The sequence below is a fragment of the Diuraphis noxia genome, unplaced genomic scaffold (assembly GCF_037042655.1).
Source record: "Diuraphis noxia isolate RWA-SAM2 unplaced genomic scaffold, SU_Dnox_SAM2 contig0005, whole genome shotgun sequence".
In the NCBI taxonomy this organism is placed as follows: Eukaryota; Metazoa; Arthropoda; class Insecta; order Hemiptera; family Aphididae; genus Diuraphis; species Diuraphis noxia.
The window spans coordinates 42,906,325-42,930,386 of record NW_028301715.1 but is presented as its reverse complement, the minus strand read 5'-3'; the positions used below and the strand labels follow the sequence as shown (position 1 = coordinate 42,930,386).

General features: G+C 25.2%; 2 protein-coding genes across 2 annotated transcripts; both read left to right on the top strand.

Moving 5' to 3' along the window:
• The first annotated feature begins 46 nt into the window (after nucleotides 1–46).
• Nucleotides 47–6,777, top strand: Ubqn (ubiquilin). The gene is made up of 7 exons (XM_015511998.2): nucleotides 47–264; nucleotides 1,986–2,202; nucleotides 2,267–2,508; nucleotides 3,418–3,670; nucleotides 4,102–4,430; nucleotides 4,502–4,786; nucleotides 5,236–6,777. Exons 1-7 carry the CDS (start codon nucleotides 163–165, stop codon nucleotides 5,431–5,433), a joined length of 1,626 nt encoding a protein of 541 aa, XP_015367484.2. The 5' UTR covers nucleotides 47–162; the 3' UTR covers nucleotides 5,434–6,777.
• Nucleotides 6,778–10,298: 3,521 nt separating this feature from the next.
• gish (casein kinase I gish) lies at nucleotides 10,299–23,135 on the top strand. The gene is made up of 12 exons (XM_015512012.2): nucleotides 10,299–10,828; nucleotides 16,215–16,255; nucleotides 16,386–16,455; nucleotides 16,568–16,734; nucleotides 16,840–16,954; nucleotides 17,436–17,555; nucleotides 19,128–19,298; nucleotides 19,357–19,505; nucleotides 20,490–20,570; nucleotides 20,949–21,038; nucleotides 21,106–21,212; nucleotides 21,275–23,135. The coding sequence occupies exons 1-12, from the start codon at nucleotides 10,624–10,626 to the stop codon at nucleotides 21,324–21,326; spliced, it is 1,368 nt and encodes a 455-aa protein (XP_015367498.1). The 5' UTR covers nucleotides 10,299–10,623; the 3' UTR covers nucleotides 21,327–23,135.
• The last annotated feature ends 927 nt before the right edge of the window (nucleotides 23,136–24,062 follow it).

Genomic DNA, 24,062 nt, shown 5'->3' with positions numbered 1-24,062 from the left:
GTATCTTTATATATGTCATTATCATTATCATTATATATTACGATTATTTTCTTATTCATCGTACGTCCAAAATTCACAAAACATTTTCGCCGACTGTTTGCGTTTAATCAATAATTTTTGACAAGTTATTTTTGCACCGTCTGAATATATAGGTTCAGCAAAATGTCAGACAGCGAAGAGAATGCAAAGATGATCACTGTGAGTGTAAAAACGCCCAAAGAAAAGCAATCAGTCGAAGTGCAAGAAAACGCTACTATTAGTGAAGTATGTATATTGATATAATATACACGTATGTATTGTAGTGATTAGAGTATGAGCATATTAATTATGTAGGTACGTGCTTAAAAATTTTCCAAAATATCATTGATTTGTTATAGTTTTAATTATTAATGTTATTCTCCATTTATTTCTTGCATTACAAATCAAATAGTTATTATTCATTCCAGTTTTTTAGGTTATGTAATTATTTCAGCTGACTCATTTAACTATCTTTAATTATTAAAATACATATTATTATTTAAACTGATGGCTAGGTAGTAGGTCCTATGTACACAAACAGTAAATTATTATTAATACTACTTTTAAAGCAGTATGATAATTATTAACTAACATATTGCAACTAAGGTACTTGCATGAAATGCATTGATGTTTTATTATAATAATAAAGGAATCTGACATTAATTAAACCTTAATTGACAGTTGCATTATATTACCCAATATTCATTGATATTTAAACTTTTTATTAATGAAAATCTCTACATACATTGGTTAATATATAAAAAAAATACAAATCCTACAAAAATTGATTTATTATAATAACAATATTATATGTTATATAAAATATGATTTAAAATTATTGTGAAGATTTTTAGTTTAGTAAATACTATATGTTGGCATATATTATTAAATTAAAATAGACATAGTACGATTAATGTAAACTGTTACAAATATGAATAAAATATTGAAATCTACTACCTAACCATGTTTCTTTGACATTAAGTTGCATAATTTAAACAGTAGGCAGTCTCAAGGTTCTGTATTTACATCCTAAACTTGATCTACCAATCAATGACTATTAGATACAGGTAGATTTAAAAAAAGTATCACAAATTAACATCTGACTCGCATCTGCAATCTAAAAGCTGTTAATATTCAGCTATTATTTTCTAAGTATAATCCTCTGTCAATTTTCCTCATAATTAACTATAAGTCATATTTATTTTAACTTACAACAAAACATTAACCACCCAATATGTTAATATTATAAGTAGTGATGGGAATAATTGAGATATCTTGATTATGAAAACAATCTAGATATTTCGATATAAATATTAGAATAATTTCGATTATGAGTAAAGTAACCGAGAATCGAATTTTGAAATGTTTTAAATAATTAGTTAATTATTAATTATAATTTTAGTGTTTCTTTTCAAATATATAAAAAAGAATAATAGAGTTTTTTCATGATAAGAATTTACATGATTAGAGATTTAGACCAACAGATTAATTAAAAATTTAGATAACAATAATTTAATAAAACAATAAAAACTTGTCTCTTATTTAAAGCGCCTATTAATAATGCAAATGCTTTATTAATATACTCTGGTTATTATTATTCTTAAATTATAGTTTAATTTTTAGCTAATATTATACCACAAATAAAAAAAGCAAAATTTAGCTAATAATTATTTACTATAAGTTGATTCATATTTCAAGTAATTTTTCTATTCTCTTGACCAGTTATATAAGTTTATTATTCTTATTATATGAAAAAACAATTTTAATTACGATTGATTTTTAAAAAGATTTTGCTTGATTATGAAAATGTCTCAAATACTAATCATTTGATTATGCCTATTATAAGTGACTGATTTTTATCTATCAGTGTTTAAGTATATAAAATAATTATTCCATATACAATAGTTTACATAAAATACAAAATTTACCTTTATAATCTACTATAGTACTATACATTTTCATTATAGTTTAAAGAGGTGGTAGCTAAACAGTTTAATGCACAACCATCACAATTGTGTTTGATATTTGCTGGTAAAATTATGAAAGATCAAGATACATTAGCTACTCATAATATTAAAGATGGATTAACAGTACATTTAGTTATCAAGACTAATGCGCCTCAAAATAATACAACAACTTCTTCATCTACAAATACAGGATCAGCTCAACCACCAAGACCTCCTGGTGATTAAAATAAATAATTATTTTTAATTCTTGTTCATATTTTAACTATATCAAAAACTTTCAGCTGATATTAATGCTTCCCCGTTTAACTTGGGTATGCTGGGTGGCTTACCTGGTATGGAATCCATGGGATTCACTTCGGCTAATTTCATGGAGTTGCAACAGCGTATGCAGCGTGAATTGCTTGACAATCCTGATATGCTAAGGAATTTGGTTGATAGTCCGATGGTTCAACAAATGATGAGTGATCCTGCACATATGAGACAATTGATTTTGGCCAATCCACAAATGCAACAATTAGTTGAAGTACTTAGTTCAATTCATAAACATCTTTTATATTTTCATTTTAGATTCTAAGCGGAGCGATGAATGTATTGATTTTAAACTTTAGTGGATTTTCTGGTTGGAAAGTAAATCTAGTTGGTACATTGAAATTTCTAATAGTTTTCAAAAGCACAGGAAAAAAAATTATGGAAACCAAGAATTTTCACTCAAAATAATTTTTCAGAAAATCGAATTTTTATATCGGCGTTACTCTAAAACAAATTACTGTAAACACATGAAATGTTGATTGAATGTTAATACTGGCATTTTCTATACTTGATAAAATTTTCAAATTATTTCAAATATTTTTAAGTTGTTTATTAACATTTGAAATTTTCAATATTTTTTTTTATTCTATAAAATTGTATTCATTGGGTCAAAAATCTTAAAAATATAATACTAGGTTCGCCATAAGTTTATATAATAGCAGTTGAAAAAAATTAAACATATATAAGCACAATTTTTTTCATAATCATTAAAAGTCCAAATTTTATTATAAAACGTTTAACTTTTATAACTTAGGATTGAAAATTTTAAACAAAGTTTCATGTGAGTAGTTAATTCTGTGCAAAAAAAATCTAAAATCTATTCAAACACAATTTTTTTGTGAGTCGGATACATAATAAATTGATCTGATTAATTTGGAATTTATTTATAGGTACCAACATTTTTTTGAAATAATAGCTGTATAATTATTAATATGGTATAAAACTATAAAATATCTTTGACTGACAAACCGTCTCCGCTCAGAATCATTTTTTGTATACAATGATATTTTATCATTGAATTCAAATTTAATATCATCCATTGCTTTAACCCACTTGTTAACTACTTAACATTAGAGCTACTTCCTCTTGCCTGCTTTTTCTATTTAATTTTATATTTTTGTAGAGGCATCCTGAGATTAATCATATGTTAAACAATCCTGAAATGTTACGTCAAACAATGGAGATGGCTCGGAATCCATCAATGTTGCAAGAACTGATGCGTACACAGGATAGAGCTTTATCAAATTTGGAATCAATACCTGGTGGTTTTAGTGCTTTACAAAGAATGTATAGAGATGTTCAAGAACCATTTATGAATGCAGCCACTGAAGAATTTAGCCGAAATACATTTGCAACTCCTAGTGAAAGTGGTGGCGGTAATAATAAATACTTTATAAAATATAACAAATTGTTCTGGTTAAATGATATTAAGTACAATATTTAAAAACAATGTAGATTTAAAATTTTTATTTTCAGTTAAAATAATTAAAAAAATAAAAGTAAAATTTTTTATAGGTATTATGTAGTGCAAGTGTTTTAAATATTATACGTATAAAAAAATTAAAACAAAAGTTATTTAATTTGTCAGGTCTTCCAGTTACACCCTGTGTATATGTTATTTTTATTAATATTTTCTTAGATCTAAACTTGGTTATAGTATAAATGTTATCAATTATAAAAATGTAATGTTGTGATCCATGATGTCTTCCCTTAGGCTATATTAAATTTAACAGGTGAATGCACTACATTGCAACTGTATTTATTTATAATTAATTATTTTAATTTTATATAATGTATTTTATTTCAGAACAAAATCCTCAACAAGGACAGGAAAATCGTGATCCTTTGCCAAATCCATGGGGTGGTTCTACTGGAACAAACCAATCTGATTCTTCTAATGGAAGAGCAGCACCAACATCAGGTAATCTTCCAACTGGTGGAACTGGAGGGTCGTTGTTTAATGGTGAAGCAATGAACTCTATGATGCAACAAATGATTGAAAATCCACAAATTATGCAAGGCATCATGAATACTCCATATTTCCAATCAACTCTGCAGGCAATGACTAGCAACCCTAATATGGCCAACAACTTGTTAAGTAACAATCCATTGCTTGCTAATAATCCAGAACTTCAGGTAAGAAAATAATAAATGTTAAAATTATATAAAATTGAATTTAAAAAAAAAAAAAACATTTTTCTTTTTAGTCTCAATTCCGTAGTATGATGCCAGCATTCTTACAACAGATGTCAAACCCTGCAGTTCAAGATATGTCCACTAATCCAAATGTGTTATCTGCTCTTGATCAAATACAAAGAGGACTTGAAGCATTACGTACTAACATGCCAAATATTGGTGGATCATTGGGTGGCCAGTCTTTTTTTCCAACACCAAATGCCAATATAACTACCAATGCTGACTCAACTGTTACTAGTGATATGCCTTCAACTGAAGGTCAAGATAATAATTTTGCTGAACTTATGAGAAGAATGGTAAGTTAGATTGTTTTAAAGTAAAATGCCTGTCTATTAATATTTACTTGCTCAATGCTTATTGTTATTTAATGTTATATTAATGATAAAAATGTTCCTATATTTTTCCCTTTAACAAATGACAAGCAGATATTAGATCTTTTAATAACTTTTTCAAATGCTACTAAATTTAAAGATGCAATTATTATAACATAACTATTACATTTGATTATGATACATTAATATTATATTGTACGATTTACGATAAATACATATTTGAAATATTTAACCCTGTCTTTGTTGGCTTAAACACTTAAGTGTTAAAAACATTTTTCTTTTTTATCAAGACCATATTTGACTTATACTATAATTTATTATTCAATTGTGTATGCTTAGTTATTAGTTTTGTTTTACATTAGCTTGTACTTAATAAAAAATCAATGACTCCTTCACTAAATTTATATTTTTAGCTATCGCAAGTGCCAAATAACAGTAATCCAGCTGCAAATACTCAGCCACCAGAAGAAAGATACAGTTCTCAATTGGAACAATTGTCTGCAATGGGATTTGTCAATCGAGATGCAAATTTACAAGCCTTGATTGCAACATTTGGAGATATAAATGCCGCTGTTGAACGGCTACTTACTAGTGGGCAATTGTCTACTTAACATTCCAAAGTAATAGATAAATATAATACATATTTTAATTTTTGTAAATCCAAAAAAAAAAAAAAAATTATAATAGTTTTTGGTTCAGTCCTACGAATTTATGCATTTCAATTCTTAATTTTTGGTTCCACAATAACCAAATTTGTAGACATTATTTCATAAAATCACATAATTTGTTATACTTGAATAAATACATAATTATTTAGCCTTCTAAACCCTTATGTATGTTTTGATTAAATTAATGAAATTCGATTTACTTGTTATGAATGATAATATAAAATATTTAGAAATTACAAATTTTATTACTCATTTTGAAACTATTTTACTATAATTTATAGAAGATTATAATATTGCTACCTTGTGTTTGCTTTAATGTCATTTAATAGAATCCAGAACTGTTTGGTGTGAACTTTTAGTTTTAAATTTTAATATATTATTATTATTATTATTATTATATCATTTTGGTTATGTAAAAATAAATATAATATATTATGTACTAATTACCCAATTGGTTATAAAACAAATGGTATGGTTGATTAAATTGAAATTTTTTTATCATGTAAAACTATTTTAATCGATAACCTGATAATATTCAGTTGATTATTAAATAATTATATTTATTAGCAGAAATAATAAATATTTAAATATTGTTTAAAAACTACAGAGCTCTTCAAGTAATGATTTCAACATTTAGTCACTCTAAAAGTTTTTTTCGTATTTATTTAAGAAATTGTGTTAAATTTTTTTATGTTTCAACAAATATTTAATTTGTTTTGAATAAATTATAATATAAAATGGTAAAATGTATTCATTTTAAGTAAAGATTCAACAAGCTTTTTGTTATATTAAGTTCACTTTGATCTGTTTTTATTTTACTTTATCCATTATTGCATAAAATATAAGAGACTTACCCTAAAATTTCTTATAGCCCTTATATTAAATATGTGATAATGATTGTGCATTAAGTTGGTTAATTTAGGAGCTTTCAAATAATTAATGATAAAATACCTCATCAACAAAATAACGTAAATGAGACTCAAGTATGAAGGAAACGATTGAATATTTTATATCACTTATTATTTTAAATTGTACACTTGTATTAATTTACACAATAATCAAGTTTTTTGCTTTAATATTTACTTAAAATGTAAGATTATATGCTTTATTCTCCAATTAAAAATAATAACTCAGCATTTCATTAGCTTACATAAACGTCAGAGAAATGAGGTAAGTCTAATCCAACATCTATTCTCTGAATCGTATTTGTACTTTAATTTTTTTGTTTGGTAAATAAATTTAATTGTTGTAATTATGGCTAACAAAGAAATTACCATTTATAAATAAGTTTTGGTGTAGTTTTTTAATCTTACAAGTATAATTTTTCTGTTAATCAATATTTGACTACTGTTTCCTACAAAATCAACACTGATTTTATTGGCTTAGAATCTTCAAATTAAATAATTATAATGTCCTATTTCTATTAGCAATATACTAAAAATCAGTTTTGTATTATTTTTTGGAGTACCTTATAAAAATGGGTGTTAGCAAAAATGTTTGTTATTTTTTTTTTAAATTAAGTTTTAGTATCTGACCACAAATAAATAATTTTTATTTCACTTTATTTGATCCGATTAACAGACATGAAAATGAATTTATAACAAAATAAGTATTGTTTTACAACTGTGATTGCATATGAATATAATATTCTAAGGCAATGAGAAATTAACTGTCTAAAAATTTGTAAAAAAAAAGTGTCATTTATCAATTTGGATGGAAAGGCGTAGTTCCAGAGGTGTTCCCATCATTTTTTGAGAGTATACTATATTATGATCAAATATAAACATAATAAAAAACGATAAAGAATATAATTTTCTTATGGTTCATAGGAGTAAAACCGGTAAATAGCGTGTCAATAATATGGAAACAATTTTAAACCAAATGTTTTATACGTACATCCTCTTTATATTACGTATATTTCGTCAGTCTTTACAAATATTGTATAATAATAGTATAATATCGATTATGATTGAGAGCATACGCAGTACATCCATAATATTGAAAAAAAATCTTGTGAGTATACGGCGTATATATATAGTATACCCTATGCCATATAAAGCTTACGTGGGTCGCAAGTCCAAAAAGGTTGAAGACCACTGCCCTATGGGAACACCCCTGGTAGTTACGCTATCTTATATTTTCGTATTTTCCAGCCAGAGCATTTTTATGTCAAAAAACGAAGACAAGTAACACATACGGGTGTGGTGTCCTCTTTTAAATTTCCATTTCAAACAATGGTGTAGGTACCAATGGTACCATAACTGTCTTTACTCAGACACAATTTTTTTATTCGAGGGGGAGGAACGATGGCGTTTTTAAAACTGAGTGACTTTATTAACTACTGAATATTGATCTAAAACGGAAAAATCTAAGGAATTATCATAAAACTATTGTCTACAATAAAATGTCCAATATAAAAATCGGGGTGGGTCGTTTAACCCTCTCCCTAGTTATCATATCATGTGTACGATATTGAACAGCTAAATGAAAATATACCTATACTTAATACTTATTGATTAATACATAGGTGTCTATATTATATTATATGTTTTCTTTATTATATTTAAAGGCATAAAGTGTTTCCATAAATATAATTTATTCAAAATCAAATTGCGGAAAAAATCCCCCGACGAACGACCCCGAAAAAAAAAACCCGATCCTAGGAAAATAAATCCCCAGACTGCAGTATTACTCACAACCTCATGAAAATGGTTCAACATATACCTATTTTGAAATGTTAATTATTATCTATAATTAACGCATTATTAATATTTAATTACAAATATATTCAATAACTTAATATTTAGTGATAACAGAATATAATATAAATAATTGTATTAATATTTTGTTTTATATTCCGATAACACCTACTCACAGTTAAAACATAGCATGTAAAAATATTTCTAACAACTATATTAATTTATTGAATGATATAATATAAAAATATAGTATAATATAATATAATTTACGTATTTGTAATGAAATATTAATAATGTGGTAATTATAGATACTAATTAACATTTAAAAAATATTTGTTAATGAGGTAGTGAGTAGGTGACGTAATCTGGGGATTTTTTGCCGGGGTCGTTCGTCGGGAGATTTTTTTTCCGATTACCCAATTTAGGTGTGGCGTTACCACGGATTAAAAATATGAATAATATATTATATATTATCCGTAGGCGTTATTTTTACAGATGAAAATTAACCTTATTTATTTCAAATTTTTAAATAAATGATTTTTTTTAATATATCGATGAATTTACCTACTCGTTAATCGTTAAGTCAACCTATAGTGCTTAAAATTAAAAATGGTTTTACAAAAATATAAAATAGATAAAGGCGATAAAGCAATGGCCCATGGATGATGTATGTAATATTGGATCTATAAAGGTCAAATTGTATAAATTATGGAACGCTGATAGTTTATCTTATATAATTTATAGGTATGTATATTGTATATAATATATATATACAAAAATGTTCCAATTATCAAATATCATGTGTCTATTTTCAAATACGATCCTAATGTAAGTACCTACTCATAGGTACTACTTATAAATTCAAAAATAGGAATTTGATTAGATATTTATTTTTTTATATTATTAATATTAAATTATTATTTTGAAAAAAATGTGAGTTGTAAAGATTGCCCAAATGGGTCCTGGGCCCATGAATAGATATTTTTTAATATTGGGGGTCCGCCAAATGGAAAAATTATCATTTAAATCCCTTAAGATAGCCCGTCAGCTATTGCGCTATAGTGGTAGGTACATTTCAAATTATTTTCAATTTAGCAATAAAGTATGGTTAATCTTACATTGGTATTATAGTATTATACTACCTATTGTGCATAACATTCAAATAACAAGTTGTTATTAACAACGTTCTTAAACTTCTGTGTCCGTCCTACGTGAACGAGTATTTTGAATTTTCAGTTCTTTTAAATTTTTCAAAAAAAAACTGATTTGATTTGACGAACTATCAAAAGGTGTAAGGTTAGAGCACAATAGATGAAATATTTAGGTGTTTGGATCCTTATTATTATTTTGTAGTCTGTTTATTATTTATATTGAAGAAGGATTCAACTTATAAACAAAGATGAAACTATAAAAAATTAAAATATTGGGATCTTCAAACAATTCAAACCACTATTTTAAAAATTGTTTATAATTTATATATAACGTTAATTAATTTTTTTCTTCCCATTTTTTGTGTACCAATTGTAAAAACAAAAGCAAGAACTTTGATTATATTTTTTTTTTTTTTTTTTGAATACTTAAGTTTAATAACAAATAACTTAAATGCGAAAAATTATAGTTAATTTAAAAATAAAAATAAAAATAATTTTATTGTAATCTATTGAAAGTTAATTTTTTTTTAAAGTTTGTAATTTGTATTGGGCGTCGGATCCCAATCATGCGAGCCATAAGCCATACCGACACTGGTCTGCTATTACGTAAGACGTCTTCGGACACAAAGTTAAAATAGAGAAACAATTATGTTCATCTAAAATAAATGAACGGAACAAAATGTGGTTAATAATCATAAATATTTTGCAAAGTAGTTTTGAAAACTCAAATCGCAAATAAGTGGAATTTATAAAATTAAAATATTGGCAATAAGGAAAAAAAATTAAGTATGGCCGAATTGTATTCTCTTTGTAATCGGCGATACTACTGCGCTCTAGTGGAATTGATACCGAAACACATGTTTAGTGAATGCATATAATATGTAATATGAATATTATACATTGTACATATACACACACACATTTATGTAATATATATATATATGTATAAATAATTTTTTTAATCAGTCACAAAAAAATGGAGAGTTTCAGCTGCAATTGTTTCGTTTTCAATTTTATTCAATTTCAACACGGTTAACCGTATGTTTTAATAAAACTATTGTTTTTTAATTAGTCTTTAGTAATACAAAAAAAATGCAGTCATAGAACCGGCGCCCTGTTTCGGTTTGGCATATTAAATTTCTTGTAAAAAATTAATGCAATGATAACAGTGTTTATTGTCTTGGGTCACAACGTGTGAACATCGGGAGAATTTTAATAAATTTTAGCGTACAATGAGCTAAAATTGGCCAATTCTCGCGGAGGACTATACACAAACAGGCGCCATGCAGAAAAGGGACCGGGAGAAGGAGCAAAACGGTAAAGATGACAAGCGCGGCGGAAAATCCACCGGATCGAGGGCAATGCATTCAGCAGTTGCTGGACGACATGGCTTGTCATCATCAGCCAACTCTAGTGTACTCATGGTTGGCCCGAATTTCCGTGTTGGCAAGAAGATTGGCTGTGGAAATTTCGGGGAACTAAGACTTGGTAAATAGAATATTATGAGTAACGCTCAATAGGTACTGCTCAATGACATACATAAAATAAAAATGATACATCTATTTGTTATTAGTCTAAAGTAATGTGCATTATTACATTAGGTTATATTTATTAGGTGTATTGATTATTGGCATAAAGTTTGAAACTACATTTTTAGTTATTGCTTATCTTTGTATTTCAATTTATACTACACTATTTGAATGTGGATTTCCTACTTGATAGTGTTAATAACATAACATTTAAATTCAATGTAATATACATAATCTTACTAATAAGTTAGTAATAACTACATCAAGGTGAACAATAATAATTAGATTATTTTTTCCCCTTAATTATGTAAATACTAGTTTTTATTTACAAACACATTAATCAATAACACATTGAAGATAATATTAACCATTGGAAATGTTTGCTACAAGATATTTAAAACAATTTAATCGTAATTAAAATAAAATGTTATCACTTTCATTTATTTAATTTATAATAAATCAATCTAAGGCCTTGTGCAAATCACCATAATATTTGGTAGTTCATTTACATCAGAGGATGTATGGGACTGCCTTTATAATATTATTTGACTATATCATATCTTAAAATTCATTTTTTTGTAAGTTGGTTATGTAACAAAAACCCTCTAAATGTTTCCATCTAATAATGTTAAAAAATAAAGTATGTAAGGAAGGAGATATACAAATAACTTTATCTAGTTCCTAACTCTAGTCATTTATGGAATTCAAATGTTGTTGCTTTTGTTTTTTTTTTTTAAATCACTTACTATGGATCACTTAATTTATTTATTTTTTTCATTCAAATTTTGTTGATCAAATTAAATTATTTTATTTAGATTAAATAAAGTAGTTATAATTTTATAATTATAATTATTAGTAATAAAGTGTAAACCTTTTGTTATAATGTACTTAAAAAATACACAAACAAATAGGTACTATTAAATATCCTAAAAATATAGAGTAAACGTATTTTAAAATACCAGTTTTCACAATTTTTAGTATTAAAATGAATTAGAAAAAACATATAACTACTATTATACAATAGGTATTGACATAATCAATTATCTCATAATAAATACAATCTAGTAAACAAGTTTAACTTTAGTATTTGAAGCCTATAAATTAATGTTATTTATGTGTTTTTATAACCATTTTATTAATTAATGAATTAGATAGGTAATGGTTTTTTCGGAGAAAAATATATCCATATAAATTATTTAATATGTATGTATATTAAAATTTTTTTCTTGGAAAAATATAATACAGCTGCAATATATTTCCGTAAAAAGATTATATTTGCATTGAATTGCCAAATTATAATGAAAAATGACTAGAAATAGCAAAAATTGCTAAATAAAAATCATAACATTAGGTATATTCTTTATGTTTTCAAATGTCTGTAGAAACAAATAATATAAAAGTCAATATTAGATCAAATGAAAAAAAATGCAAATGCATTAAGTTTTAGGACTTAGTTATAATTACCATTAAAGAGGGGTTTACACGGCGACAGTACTGTCGACTATCTAGCCGCGTTAGATAGTGTGACAGTACTGCCATGACAGTTCTTTAACATTGAAACATCAACTGTCGTCGTCACCGTGTAAACGCGGCTTTAGTATTCACAATATAGTATTACATGCTACAAAAAATAACAATTAGGTAGGTACCCATAGATACCTGACAAACTGTCTATTACCTTATCTTATCTAATATTGTGCAGAGAAAAAATTATAGTTAATAATAAAATATTTATACCTACTTCAAAAAGTTAGACGTTTTAATAATAACCTTTAGGATGAAAATATCACATAAAATTATTGACAATATTGTTATCAAAGTTCATTAGTTTTAGAATATACACAATGCTTATGGATTAATATTGCACCAAATAATTTTACAAAATAAAAATAAATAATGGACTTTTTATAATTACCGAGTTTATGTCCATTTACTAAGTATTTTATTGACTACTACTATCCTTAAAGCATAATAACTCAAACTTTTCATTCAAATGTTGATATACCAACAGTTTCCAAAAATTATCCAATTCATTAATTGCATAAAAACATGTTGGTACATTTTTTTAGAACCCTATTATTAGTATCTCCACAAGATACTCCTTAAGGCTTAAATGTGTAAAATCTTGTAATTTGAAAATTTGAATATTGTCCTGTCCTTCATTACTCTTAAATTTACAAAAATTATGATTTGATTATAAGATAATTTAAATAATGGTAGAAGTAGTTCTGAAGCTTCAAGTAGATGTATTTATCAATTGAAAATGTATTACCATCTTAGATATTTTAGGTGGGTACATAGGTTTTTTACGTTCTGCAGAACACGTGCAGCTCTATTAGTTTAAAATTTAGAGTGAATTGACCTCTTATAAAAATTAAAGGTAACATTATTATCGAAGGCTTTTTATTTTATTTTTATTTTAAAGCGTGTTATGAATATTTTAAAATTGTAAATTTTTGTGTATCTTAAAATACTCATAACTCGCTTTAAAATTAAAATATAATAAAAAGCTATGAGAAGCCCTCGATAATAATGTTACCTTTAATTTTTATAAGAGGTCAATTCACTCTAAATTTTAAACTCACAGAGCTAAACATGATCTGCTGAGTGTAAAATTTGCTATGTTACGCACTTGTAGGATGGAGACAACTCATGGGGATGTAACGTCCTTTTAATGTTTTACATTTTAAATATTATTTATTCTATTATTTCTCTGCATTATACATGAATACATTACCTATTTATTACCTAATATATTAAATTCAACTTAAACCTTTAATAAAAGGATTGTTTTATTAATCCTTTTAAAAATTAGCAAAGTGACCCGTAACATTTTTTTTTTGTCAAGTTTTGTAGTAATTATTGATTTTATTTCAATTTTAATGTCTAATGCCATTTTATATAACTTAAATATGGTTATTATTTATTTTATGAATTTTACTATACCCAATTATAAGATATATTTAATACAAATATTCTTATTAAATAAATAAATTACTAAATTATTTAAAAAAAATATATTATGTTAATTTTTTAAGAACTATATCTGATAAAACTATTACTATTAATTATAATTATGGTATTTATTGTATGAATGTACATACTAAAATATTTAGAATACATGGGGTATTTGGGTTTTAATATGATTCAGTATTAAATTTATCCTTGGCTTTCAGGTGATTTTAAATTTGATGACCATATATTTAAATAATTAAAAATAAAATATTCTTAAAAGCATGTTTTTTATGATTCCTTAAAATATAAGGTTTAGTTAAAAATGTATCAGTTGTTAATTAATATCCATGAATTAATTAATCACTGAAAATTATTTTGATAAATACAATATTTGAAAGTAGATATTTAAGTTGTAATTATTCCTAGAATGCGGAATTACTTGTTAGGTGTATCTTGATCTAAAAATATATTTCCATTATATATTATTATTATTATTATTATATTATACATTTTGAACACATAGTTGTTAGCTAGTTGCTACAAATTAAGAATAAGAATAATGCGTCATTGATATATTGATTTCAACAAATTTATAAAATCCAATGTGGTATTTTTAATTTTTTTTCGATCAAGGTCTTTAATTTAAACTATTTTTGTTCATTTGTGTATCATATGAAAAAAAAACTCAACAAAATTGATCATTATTTAATATTTATGTCTTGTTTGGACATATATTTTACTGAAACTCTTGTTTACCAACTGACCCTAAGACCCTTTGCCAGGTAAATACATTATTGTTTGGTCAATAATATTTAAGCCCATTTTACTGTTACTATAATTTTCATTTTTACTTAATTGAAGTTACTGCCAACTTTTTATACTAAAATATTTAGTAAAATATTTAGTTTTATATAATTTTTTAAATCTGTAAATGATAATATTGTATTAACTACTAAATTATATAACAACAATTATATACTAATCTCAACCAGATAAATCCATTCTAAATTTTCTTTAAGCCAAATAACTGTTAAGTTAGATATAAGGTCATCTTTTTCAATCAATGTCTACCAAGGTTTTCGAACCAGCCATCCAAGCTCATTTCAAATTATAAGATCCTAATTATAAATATGTTAAAAATTGGAGTCACTGCGAGAAAATTAGTAAAATTATTGTTTTCAATCCCATTAGATCTTACCCATTTTCCAACATCATTGGCCTATCATGTCAAAACTTATCTCTAATTCTGCCTGCTGTAAAAAAATTAAAGGTTGAAATCCTTTGACTTAGATTAATAGTTTTTATTTGTTAGAATATTATAGAAATGATAGTTATATGGTTAATTTTTGTTAATTTGATTTTGAATTAGTAACATAGTTATTAGTACCTTGGTAAAGACTTCATTCTTCAAAAACTCATTTGATATTTTCATTGCTATACTATTTACGCTCTTCAACCTGTGTATGATACATAAAATATTTTATAATTTTTATTTTTTTTTTTTAAATTCTATTCTTGATATTTATATTATGATCTAATAATTTATGTTTAAAATTAGTTTCTTAAAATTCTACAGTTATCGGCAAACAATAATGTTATAAAATACATTAACATAATATCTAGAGTAGTGAATGGGTTAATCACATTTAAGATTCATCTATACCTTTGAATATCAAATATACTATAATTGATGTCTAGTATGTCTATAATACATGTATAATATACATAATGTGTCCAACATAATGCACTACATACATTACTCAAACTCTATTCATATTATTCACATAATATACAGGATTTTAAGTATAAGTTTTTATACCACAAACAAATTTTATTCAATTGGATAATACTATAGATTAATCATTTAAAGATAATTAATATTTTTAAATGGAATGTTAATAAAAAAATGTTTACTTATTAGTAATCTCTAAACCTCCCTTTAAAACTAATTTTAAAAGGACGCTACACTCCCATGTGTTGTCTTCGTCTTACAAGCGTGTAACATGGCAAATGTTATGCTCTGAAGATCACGTTTAGCTCCATTAACTTAAAATTTAGAGTGGAATGTCCTCTTATAAAAATTAAAGGTAAAATAATTTTTGAGGGTTTTTCATAAGCTTTTTAATGTATTTTAATTTTAAAGCGAGTTATGTGTATTTTAAAATTGTATATTGTTTGTATATCTTAAAATACCGAGTAAAATATCAACACATGCAAGTGTAGTGTTTTCTTAAGAATTAATGTGATGATGTAAATATTTGTGATGCTGTGGACTATTTGCATATCATTTATATGCTATACAAAAAATAGTGAATAAAAATAATTTAAACACATGATTTTTAATATTAAATAATTATGTTTATTCTTTAATGTATATTTTCATTTTTCAGGAAAAAACTTATACACTAATGAACACGTGGCAATTAAAATGGTAAGAATCATATTATTATAACTAATAAAGCATCATATTTAAATGATGGACATATGTTGATATTTGTGTAATACAATAATTTTAATAGGTAGGTTTATGATTAAATAATTTTCTATTTTTAATATTTTAGGAGCCAATGAAATCTAAAGCACCTCAATTGCATTTGGAATATCGCTTTTATAAATTACTGGGATCTCATGGTAAAGATAAATATATATTTTTATTAAGTGTTGAAACACAGGTTACATGAATATATAATTTACAGTAATTTTTAACTTTTATTAATATAATCATATTTGTTTTATTGCATAGCTCCTGCTTTCTTCTCAGATGGCATACCAGAAGTATTTTTTTTTGGTCCATGTGGCAAATATAATGCTTTAGTCATGGAACTCCTTGGTCCTAGTCTTGAGGACTTATTTGATATGTGTGGGCGTGAGTTTTCGCTCAAAACTGTTCTCATGATTGCCACTCAATTGGTAATTGTTTTATATTTATTTTATATGATGATAAAAATGTAATATTCTTAGTATTCATTCCATTTTTAATTATATCTCTAATTAATTTTTTGTGTTGTTTTAAAGTTGCACAGGATAGAATATGTTCATGGTCGACATCTTATATATAGAGATGTTAAACCAGAAAATTTTCTCATTGGTCGCACTTCAACGAAAAAAGATAAAACTATTCATATTATAGGTTAATAATAATTATAAATTTTACTTAAGGAATTTGGAATTTGTTCTGTACCACAATTGTATCCTTAATTTATTTTTAGTAAATTAGTTATTTTTTTATTTTTGAGTTTTTATAGGTACTAATCAGTATTAAGACTAATGCCGGGTTGCATGAAAAATGTATTAATTTAATAGACCAATCATTGGCCACTAAATCATGTTTAAGGAACCATAAGCTCACCATTGATTCATTAAATGTTAAGTAATTGTTCATGCAATCCGGCATCAGATTTTTATATATTATATAACTGTTACGGTAAAATTGAACTATTATAAGTGTATCGATTAATTTCATTAATATTTATTGGAACCTTTTTTTTATAATATGAATATATCTCAATATAATACTATCTATTCTATAATAGAAGTAACTTAATTACAAGTTCCAAATTTTCTACACTTATAAACTGTTTAAATTAATATCAAATATTGTTTTATTATAGATTTTGGTTTAGCTAAAGAATACATAGATTTAGAAACAAATAAACATATACCATACCGGGAACATAAAAGTTTAACTGGTACAGCAAGATATATGAGCATAAACACACATTTAGGAAAAGGTATTTACATTTATTTTTCAGAGCCTAACCCTAAATTATGTATAAGGTTCATCAATTTTTTCAAGCCTGTTAAGTTCTAAAATAAAAAGAAAATTTCATTGATAGTTACTATTTAAATATTAAGTATTACTCAAGAACTAAAATATAATGGACTGAAAACTATATGGTTGGCGGAGATCAGGGGACATCCACCAAGAGATTTTTAACACTGGGAACTGAATGTTATCATTGCTACTGATGGTTTTATTTGGTATCAAATTGTGTACCTTAGTTTATGTTTTATAATGCTGGCGTAAACTCTCGATGCCCATTACATCACCCCCCTGCACTTATCTCTTGTATGAGAGAGAGAGAGATGTGGTCACTTTTGCTAAGGTGCTCATTTCCAATCCATTATATCTTAATCTGTAGTATCACTTGTTTTTAATCTGAACAAATTAAAAGTATTTGTTTGTTGAAAAACATGCCGTTATAATTTAAAAGTCTACATTATATTTTTTATTTAACAGCTAACAGTTAGTGTTATTTTTATTGGTGCATACTAGTTGAGCCCCAGATTAAATGTTACACTAATTAGGTCCTATGTTAAAAATCATATTGTGATAGTTGGGTTTTAAAAAAAAAAATTTTCCTTCCCATTTTAATAGATTTAGGGCTGTCTGTAACTTATAATATCCTATAGTTATTATTGGCATGGTTAAAACAATTTCATTATAATTGTTAGTTTTCTTCAGTTTTTTATTTTATGTTCAATTAATTAAATATTAAATTATTTGATTTGTTGTCATATACAACAAAATTTGTTTATACAGGGTGTCCCGTGAGGATATACTCATTAGCCTTTGAGGAGAACTCGCTGCATATACAAAACCTATCCATAAACTAAAAAAATTATTAAAAGTCGTGAGATTAATGAAAATAGAATGTTGAAAGATCAAAATTTTCAGTAAAAAAACTTTAAGATGAAAAATAAACTATGAGATTTTCAAAAATTAAAATAAAATAATTTAATAAAATAAAATAATAAAATACATGTAACCCTTGTATATGTGAGTCTAATAAAAACAGATTTATAATTTATAGTATATTTATTATCTTAAAAGATATTTCAATGGGTAAATTTTCGCAGGATACTCTGTATAGTAAGATGTTATTCGTTAAAAATATATAAGAAACAGATTTAATAAATTCATAGAAATTTGGCCACTTAATGTTTTATGCCCAAATTCTATTAAAAAAATCTTTTATTATATATTATAATATTGTATACAAAATAAATCATACAAATTGTGAACTTCAATTATTTTTAGACCTAACTCAGATACAGCCATTGTTTTCTATATTCATCATAGGAGCTTTAGGTTGTATACAGCTTACCATATTTTTAATTATTTAGATTGAAATTAGATTTGGAATATTTATATACAAATTTTAATGTAAAAATACATAATACTTTATTAAACATTTAAAGTTTAATGATTAAGTTGAACACTAATAGATTAAATTAATTTTTTTAATATAATTTTTGCATAAATATTATTTATTAAATTTGTATTGTATGGTTTTTTGTAGAACAAAGTCGGCGAGATGATTTAGAAGCTCTTGGACATATGTTTATGTACTTTTTACGAGGTTCATTACCATGGCAAGGCTTAAAAGCTGATACTCTTAAAGAAAGATATCAAAAAATTGGTGATACAAAACGAGCAACTCCTATAGAAGTTTTGTGTGATGGATATCCTGGTATTTATTGATGTATAAGAGATGATTTTATTTCTAATCTGTTTAATTATGTTTTTAGAGGAAATGGCCCAGTATTTACGTTATGTTAGACGGTTGGATTTTTTTGAGACACCAGATTATGAATATTTGCGTACATTATTCAATAATTTATTTGAGAAAAAAGGTTATGTTAACGACTCCGAATTTGATTGGACGGGAAAAACAATGGTATGTTATGCTTTTTAAAAAAAAAAAAATTCATTTTTGACCACTAATGACTTAATTGCATGAATACACTAACTAAAAACTTAGCATTTCTAAATTGAGTAAATTTCTTTATTTTTTTATGAATATTTTACAAGTATGAAATAATGATGAGATATAATTTATACTGTATAGCTCGGTATAGGTAAACTTTTTTTCATTCTATTATCTATCAATCAGCTGTAATTTTTAGTTACATCTTTTTGTATTTTTGATAAATACAAATTTTAGTATCAACTATTTATTTTTGCTGAGTACATAATTATATTATTTTATTATAATATTATTACATCATTCATTATACTTTCTTGATTTAATTAAACAATATGAAAGTTGTTGGATAATTATTAATTATTATGATGTAATGTAAGAATGTGTAGTAAATATTTTAATTTTACAAGTTATTTAAAATATCTATTTTATTAAATTACCTTACTTACATATTTTATTATTGTTAATTAAATTAATACTAATATCAAATATATTAGTTAAATTAAATGCTTGTAACCCGTTTAAAATTAAAACTAACGATTAGGTTTATTATTTATTTTTAGATCATAAATGTTGATGCCTTTTAATAAAATCATTTTATTATAATAATAATATTATATACTTAGTATATCTTGAAGAAATTAATATTTCGCTATCAACATAATAATTTTGGTTCTTTTTACCTTTATATTTTCTGTGCATGCCGCATGATTTTTTTTTTTGTGTTATCTTATGCTATAAAATCAGAAACGTGGCTTGTTTAACATACTTCGCGTTATACGCAACATATCCAATGAAAGTCCTCGAACATCTGAAAGTAATCTGGTAAGTCACACGGATAGCATTTATAGTGGTCATTAATAATTGTATGGTTTTTTTTTTTAATACAATGTCTAAATGTTTGTTGGTTACGATGATATTATTATGATACATAACTATTTTTATTTTTATTTTTAGTGCACATTAGTTAGTTCCATTCAGTCCAGTCAAGAAGTTATTTTATCACCAAATAGAGAAAGACAAGTTGCAGGCAACAAGGTAAATTTATTTATTAGTCTAAATTGTTTTATATTATTGTTAATTAAATCATGTTGTATTATTATTAATGTGCAAGGACAATGACGAAATGTCAGTCTACAGTGATGATAATGATGATAGTGTATTGTTAATCAATAAGGTATCGATTTCATTAAAGACCATCTAATTTTTTATCCTGCAAAACCAAGTGTACATAGTACAAGCCATACATAACTGTATAATATTCATTTAATTTATATTTTTACCAGTAGAATCATTCCTGTAAAAAATATGTTTTTACTGTAACAAAATGTCATCTTTTGTAAATGCTAATACACTTTTAGTAATAAGATTCATTAAATTCTTAAGTTATTGTTTACGTTGTTATAATTTTTTTAGTCTGGAACAAAAGGTTGGCAAGATGGGTCTAAGCTTCCAGGTCACACATTAGGAAACTTAACCCCTGCTGATCGTCACGGAAGTGTTCAAGTAATTTAATCAAGAATAATTATTTTATTAAATATTATAATTTGTTTGTATTTATTTTTATTCAAAGGTGGTAAGCTCGACTAATGGTGAATTGGCAAATGATGATCCAACTGCTGGCCATTCCAATACTCCTATTACAGCACAAGCTGAAACAGAAATTGTTGATGACACTAAGTATGATTAAAAGTTTTGTATATACATTTTAATGTTTTATCTAAACCAACTGTTGTTTATAGATGTTGTTGTTTTTTTAAACGTAAAAAGAAGAAAAATCCTCGTCCTAAATGACTAACAGTGGTTAAATGCAGCTCTGAACGAGAAGCTGTCACGCTGTTACGCGCCACCTCGCACTCTAACTCGCGTGACAGTGCCCTAAATGTTCCCGTTCCGACCATTACGTGAGATTGCATTATCCAATAAATTAAATATTATTTTGTATTTAATTTTGAAACATCTTTCCTTTTTTTTTTTTTTTTTTTTGTAATTAAATTAATAGGCTACAATATACTTATATCTATTAAAGAAAAAATACATATTAAAATAACATATAATAGACTGTTAGCATTTGGTCACCTGTGCATTCCGTCAACAATTAATACAAAAATGTGATGCCAAGATGCTTCAATTGTTGACACTAGTCTTGACACTAGACAGTAAGACAGTATAATATTCATTTATTGCTTTTTTTATTTGTTAAAAATAATATATAAATGTATATGATAAATAATTATCAAGTAAAGTACATTCACTTTTTCATGTTCAAAAGTTAAAAGGACTCAGAAATATAGATTTTATTTGATTGGTTTGCTTAAAAAACAAAATTTTTAATTATTTATGTCAAAAAATAAAATAATAATACTTAAGTTACCTAAGTAGTCATTTTTAATAATATATAAAAATAAATGCGCCCTACATTAGTTCCTGTAAATAATAAAATAAAATACTGTTTTAATTAACTTTATATTAAAAACAAATATATTAAAATCTATTTATGTTAATTTCAATTAAGTTTTGGTTCAGGAACACATAAATCAATACCTCACTTACCTTTTTCTATAACTGCCCATAAAGAGCTTAAGTATATATTTTTTTTAATTCAAAATTTTTTTCTGAGTTCAAGCACTTGGTTCGTCCAGATTGTATGATAAAATTATACTATTTATTTAATTATTATTATTATTATTATTTTGTTACTCAGAATATATTTATGACTTGGGTGAGATTACTGCTCTGTTAAAATTCAATCTAAATGTGTACTTTCTATTTTTATTATTATTTTTTAAATTTAATATAACAGTTAATTTTAATATTTTTCAATTTTAATTTGATGTAATATTGAATAAGATATTGTTATTTATATCCCAAATAAAAATAAAACAAATTTTTTGGTTGTTTTGTATTATTATTGAATTAAGTGTTTAATTTGAGTTAATGATAACTGTAAAACTTAATCGTCAAAAATGTGAATGTTTTAATATTCTTAAACTTATCTCATAATTTGGAATTCAGTTTTTTTTAAAGATATTTATTATTCTTTTATAAATGAACTTTATATTTAAATTATGGGTTTCTATCAAATAATTGTATTCCAATACTAATTCATAAACAGTTGATGAGTAATTTCATCCAAGTGTACTATGGATAAATTTTAAATATTTCAACCTGGTTATACTAGAGTGAAATGTACAATAACCCAATGGGTTGATAGTTATTTACCAAATTTTGGAAAATAAACTGATTTTAGAAGTTTAACTAAAAGCTTCAATTAATGTAAGCATATGCATTCAATTATCTACAATTCACAAAATGTTAAACAAAATAATTGCTTGTGATGTACAAAATACTTATGTATTATAAATATATTATATAACATTATGTTTTTTTTTTTAATTTTTCAAGTAAAAAATATTGTTATGTTCGTGATATGTACATTTTTAGCTAATTTTTAGGTGAAAACATAATTTTACTACTACTATTTAATTTTAAAAATTAATATTTATTATTATTATAATTTTTTTTTTCGATGTTAGTTTCAAATTTATCATTTTCAATTTTTTTTTTAATATAATAAAAATACAAAAAACATGGTGAATTTGATATTATTGTTATTATAATTCCTTTATATTTGTTAACAGAAAACTAATCATCTAGTTAATATCAATTTTACCTGCCAAAAGTCCTCAAAAAAAACTATCAAATTATATTTTTTTAAGTAAGAATTATTATAATATTATGTTATGATACTTGGTGATTACAAACTTTAAACGTTTTGATGATAATGAATAATGATATTATTTACTTTGAATTTTGAATACTATCAATATCTTTTAAGCTATCTTTTAAGCATTTTTCCAACTGCTAGTTGGATATTATTTCATAAACATTATTAACTGTTATTTTAAACCTTACCTACTGATTATGTAATACTAATTACTGAAGAGTACAAGAGTTCTGAAACAAACAAATTGTTATGAACTTTATCTTAGTACTTCAAGAAGTAGTATAATATGCTCAATAAGTATTAACTGCCCCTTCAATTCCTATATAAACATAATCAAATTATGTGGAGAGAGCTATCATAGATTATTTAGTATACAACAAGGCAATCAATATTTATAGAAAATAATAATTGCGGGTGATCTAAACTGGGTACACTAATTAAACAACAAAATAAATAACAATTGATTAAAGATTACTATTTGGATTTATTTTGTTACCTTGGATTCAACGATGTTGAATTTATCACTAGCAACTGGTCTTTACAATTATTAGAAAAATAGTAAAAACCACCAATACTCCTAGGAGCTGTATCTCACAAACAGTGGCGTACTTAGAGGGGGTGCAGGAGGTGCATTGCACCAGGGCCCTTTAGCTGTGTTTTATAAATAGAGTCCTTGAGCCCCTAATCAACAAGTAGCAAACTGAAACTTTATAAGGGGCCCGAAAAATTAGGTGCACCTCTATGCTTAAATACATAGATACGCCACTGCTCACAAACCGATCAACGAAAAATAAAAATATTAT

Bases quoted from the DNA above. Each gene is read 5' to 3' on its own strand.
- Ubqn (XM_015511998.2), top strand. From the start codon at position 163: ATGTCAGACAGCGAAGAGAATGCAAAGATGATCACTGTGAGTGTAAAA. The intron at 2,203-2,266 runs GTGATTAAAATA...AAAAACTTTCAG, and splicing joins TCAACCACCAAGACCTCCTG to CTGATATTAATGCTTCCCCG. The intron at 3,671-4,101 runs GTAATAATAAAT...ATTTTATTTCAG, and splicing joins TCCTAGTGAAAGTGGTGGCG to AACAAAATCCTCAACAAGGA.
- gish (XM_015512012.2), top strand. From the start codon at position 10,624: ATGCAGAAAAGGGACCGGGAGAAGGAGCAAAACGGTAAAGATGACAAG. The intron at 10,829-16,214 runs GTAAATAGAATA...TTCATTTTTCAG, and splicing joins TTTCGGGGAACTAAGACTTG to GAAAAAACTTATACACTAAT. The intron at 19,299-19,356 runs GTATTTATTGAT...TTATGTTTTTAG, and splicing joins TTTGTGTGATGGATATCCTG to AGGAAATGGCCCAGTATTTA.